The sequence below is a fragment of the Penaeus vannamei genome, chromosome 25 (assembly GCF_042767895.1).
Source record: "Penaeus vannamei isolate JL-2024 chromosome 25, ASM4276789v1, whole genome shotgun sequence".
Taxonomy (NCBI): Eukaryota; Metazoa; Arthropoda; class Malacostraca; order Decapoda; family Penaeidae; genus Penaeus; species Penaeus vannamei.
The window spans coordinates 5277361-5281473 of record NC_091573.1 but is presented as its reverse complement, the minus strand read 5'-3'; the positions used below and the strand labels follow the sequence as shown (position 1 = coordinate 5281473).

At 46.5% G+C, this 4113-nt stretch overlaps 1 protein-coding gene across 1 annotated transcript in view; it reads right to left on the bottom strand.

Moving 5' to 3' along the window:
- Window positions 1-1143: 1143 nt before the first annotated feature.
- The window catches only part of LOC113814652 (G1/S-specific cyclin-D1), an 84534-nt gene continuing 81564 nt past the window's right edge, over window positions 1144-4113 (bottom strand). The window contains exon 4 of the mRNA XM_070138884.1: window positions 1144-2523. Coding sequence (XP_069994985.1) covers window positions 2410-2523 — 114 coding nt within the window. The 3' untranslated portion in view covers window positions 1144-2409. The remainder of the gene's footprint in view (window positions 2524-4113) is intronic.

Below are 4113 nucleotides of genomic sequence, written 5' to 3'. Positions count from 1 at the left end.
AGAAGAAATGGAAAAAAAATCATCAACAGCTCTATAGGCTCTACGGAAATACGGTTTTCTCTTATCTTGTTTTTTTTCCTTCTCTCTCTCTCTCTTTCTTCTCCGGATAACGTCTTTCAATAGCGTCCAAAGCTATTTTTTGCTGGACCAGAATATACCAATCTTTGAATTTTATTTTTGACAATATGACAATTTTTATTTATTTTTTTATTTTTTGACAATTTCATTATCTCTCATTTTTTTTCTATTTTTTCCCGTTGACTCGTTGGGTAGCAATAATTTAAAGAACAAAAACAACAGCATACAATTAACTGAATATAATAACTTAGGACTGCTACGAGAACATTGAAAAACGAAACAGTTACAAGGCATATTCTCTCAAGCGGCCATTTGAAAAAAAAAAAAGTTTCTGCGCTCCAACCGAGGCGTCTGAACGTGAGGCAGGAAACTTAATATCATAAAGTTAATTCTTATGTTTCATTCTAAATCTTATCTGATATTGGCTTGACCTCTCTACTTTTTTTCGTAGAGAAAGAGAGAGGAGAGAGGAGAGAGAAGAGAAAGAGGAGAGAGGAGAGAGAAGTGAGTGAGACTGAGAGAGAGAGAGAAAGGGAGAGGAAGAGAGAGAGAGAAATCCGATTCTACCAAAGAGAGAAAGGTAATGAGAAATCAAGAAATCAAAAATTAATCTCCACTAACGAAAAAAATCTTTCCGCCTTGCGAAATATAATGTTGAAAAGCATCAACAAGCTCATGTATTGTACGTAAAAAAAACAAAAAACAAAAAACAAAAAAACATAAAAAAAAAATCTATGTGTAAAATGACCCATATTCTCATATTCCCAATAAAAAGCTGAGCCATGCATAAATAAGTTTTTTTTCGTATTTTTTTTTTTATATATCTTAAATAGAGACGATCATAAATAAGAGTGAGCTAAGCACGTTTCCCCAACGTAAACAAAGGCCGCAAAGTGCAAGATGGCTCAGTGGAAAATCATTGCGGCTCTCTGTTGTATAGACTCTTAACTCGCGGGAAAAATAGTAATAGTGAATTAGTACTATAAGGAGAGGGGTGCGGGTGGGGGAGGGGGGCTGAGGGGAGGGGGGGGCATCTATAGGCAACTCATTTTAACATACAAATCATTTTTTTTTTTTTGAACACTGAAGATGGGCGGCGGGAGCGAGAACGAATGAACGCTGAGATTTACAGCTGTTTGGAATTTGATTTTAAAAAAGAAGTATGATGGAAATCCTCGAGTGAATATTTCAAATAAAAAGGAGAGAGAGGAAAACGGAAGAAAATGATTAGTCTCGCTATGAATTAATTTCTCTCCGACTCTAAAACAAAAGCAAAGCCGAAAAAAAAGGAAAAAAAATACATAAGCGTCCGGTTGCGCTGGTTTCGCGGCCGGACGCCCACGCCGCTCGTTCGCTCTCTTCCGCGGCGCCTCCTTCCTCCTTCCTTCCTTCCTCCCTCCTTCCTTCCTTCCTTCCTCCTTCCGCCCGAGACGCGACGGAAGCTCCCTCCTCCCTCGCGCCTCTTCCTATCCTACGTGTCAACTGACCTTAACCTTAAGTTTCCACTCTAATGTTATATCACATCGAAATTTATCTTAATACGTAGTCTGACAATCCAGTTTCATATTTTTTTGTAGATTTTTTTTCTTTGTGTGTGTATAATGTAAGTATTAGTAAAAAAAGGAATCACAGTTTTGGTGCCGTTGCGCCTGAGGCGTTGGCGCCGCACACGCGCCTCCCGTCGCCTGCGGCTGCGGCAGGCGGCACTCGGCCTCCCGGCGGCGGCGCGGGAGGCCCTCAGGGCAGGCGGCTTCTTGGTCCCCCTAACGAACAGGAAGTCCTCAGACAAATGCATGGAGTCCTTGGCGATTCCGAAGGCAGTGGCGATCTCAGCCGGCGTTGAGGTCGCTCTCGGCGCGGTGCTCCGGGCGCGCGCGCGCCGCCGGGGCCGCGGGGGCGCTGTGGGCTCGGCCGGGCCCGGGCGGCGGCGGCGCGGGGGGCTGAGCGCCGGGAGGTGGGCCACGGAACGTCAGTGGAAGGGCGTGCTCGTGCTGGAACGGTTGCCGGGAGCAGCGGAGGCAACAGCAGTAGCTTATGTCAATGTTTATCCGATATAAATTAGCGACCCGACTAGCTTGTGCACATGAAGGCGTGGCGGGGGCGGCGCCCGAGGAGGGGCGGCGGCCCCCACGCCGACACCGGCGGGCAGCGCCAGCCGCGCCGGTGGGGTCGGTGCTGCGAGGAGGTTTCCGAGGCCTCTGGTCACCGACTGCAGGATGTGGCAGTGTTGGGGCTGACCCCACGGGGCCCCAGGGGGTCCTCGTCCCCCCCAGCCCACGGCTCGGGGTGACGGCGAGGGTTCGCGAAGTGGTCGGCGGGTCGGGACAGCCGTCAGAACATGACCTCCTGCATGTCTGTCGGGGTGGTGGACGTGGACGTGGACAGCGACTCCGCGTTCGACTGCGTCCAGATCTCGATCTGACGGTGGCACTCCTTCAGGCAGTCCTGCGGGGGAAAGGCAGCGTTAGCAAGGCGGGTCCAAACGCCACACACACACACGCACACACAAACAGAAACAGCAGACAGAAGACAACAAGGGCCCAGCGTCTGGCGGTCGGGGAGGACAGGATCCCTGCTAATTCTTCCCGCCCATCTTCCCTTTCCCTTTCCCCGCCCACTCACGACCCGGCGCCCCCGAGACGCCTTCCCCAGCGGGAGGGAGGGAGGGGGGGGAAGAGGAGGGAGAGGAGGACGACAAGAGGGGAAGGATGGGAGGCAGAAAGGAATGGCGGAGAAAGGAGGGAAGGATGGAAAGCAGGGAGAGGAAGGAAAGGCAGGGAAGAAGGAAAAGGGAAGGAGCAGAAGCAGGAAGACACGCAGGAGTAAAAGGAGGAGGAGGAGGAGGAGGAGGAAGAAGAGGAGGGAGGGGGCGGGGTGGCTGCGAGTGCCGGCTGCGTGTAACGGCCCGACCCGTGGCACTTCCGGCGAGGCGAGCAGGGGGGGGGGGGAGAGCGGGCGTGGCACCAGCGGCAGTCACGGTCATTATGAGGTCGGAATACAGACCCTTTGCCCCTCCTCCCCCTCTCCCCCCCTCCACCCGTGTCCTCTCCTTGCTAACGGATAACGGAGATCCCCCTCCGCTATCCGCCTTACACAAAGTCACAAAGTCGAAAAACTTAAAATAATGTTAATAATAATAGTAACAATAACTTCTACTACTACTACTATTAACTAATAAACTATAATATTAACAATAATTCGAACAATCCTAGTAACAAGAATAAAAAGTAATAATATTGAAATCACCAATAGCGCTATTACTAAATCCATCTCACAACAACGAAAGTAGGAAAGCGAACGAAACATAACGAAGAAGACACACAAGAAGACAGCGAACAAAGGAAGGTCGAAGGCCGTGCCATATCTTAGATTTTGGCGCGCGAAAAAAGGAGTGAATTTGATAGCTTTCTGACATCAATGAAAAAATTCTTTTGAAATTAATTTATTCGTCGCAAATTCAGATTTATTGATTATACTATTATTAATATCATCCTTATCGATAATAATAATAATGATGAACTTGTCACACACTATAATAAATACGAGAAAAAAGACAATAATGCAGTAAAAAAGAGAGCCAACAAGCCTAAACAAAATTCAAAATCTTCAAATCAAATACAAACAAATTTATACATCTCATGTAAGAAAATAAAATAAAACGAAATAAACACCAAATAAACGAAGTGTCAAAAAACATCACGAAAAAAGGGGAAACGGAGATAAAACAAGTAAGGAAAACAAAAAGAAAACTGAGGAACCCCCCACCCCCCCTCAGCTTGGGCACAGACGCAAGAGGGTCATAGGTCATAGGGGAAAGAGGGGGAGGGGTAAGGATAAAGGTCGTGTAGGGTCACCAGAAAGCGACCACTTGAAGATTTCCTTCCTCGAAAAAATATAAAATAACAGAAAAATAAAAACAAAATTGGTGTCAAATAATACATTTCAAAAATAATAAAAGGAAGAAGGGATGGATATATATATATATATATATATATATATATATATATATATATATATATATATATATATATATAT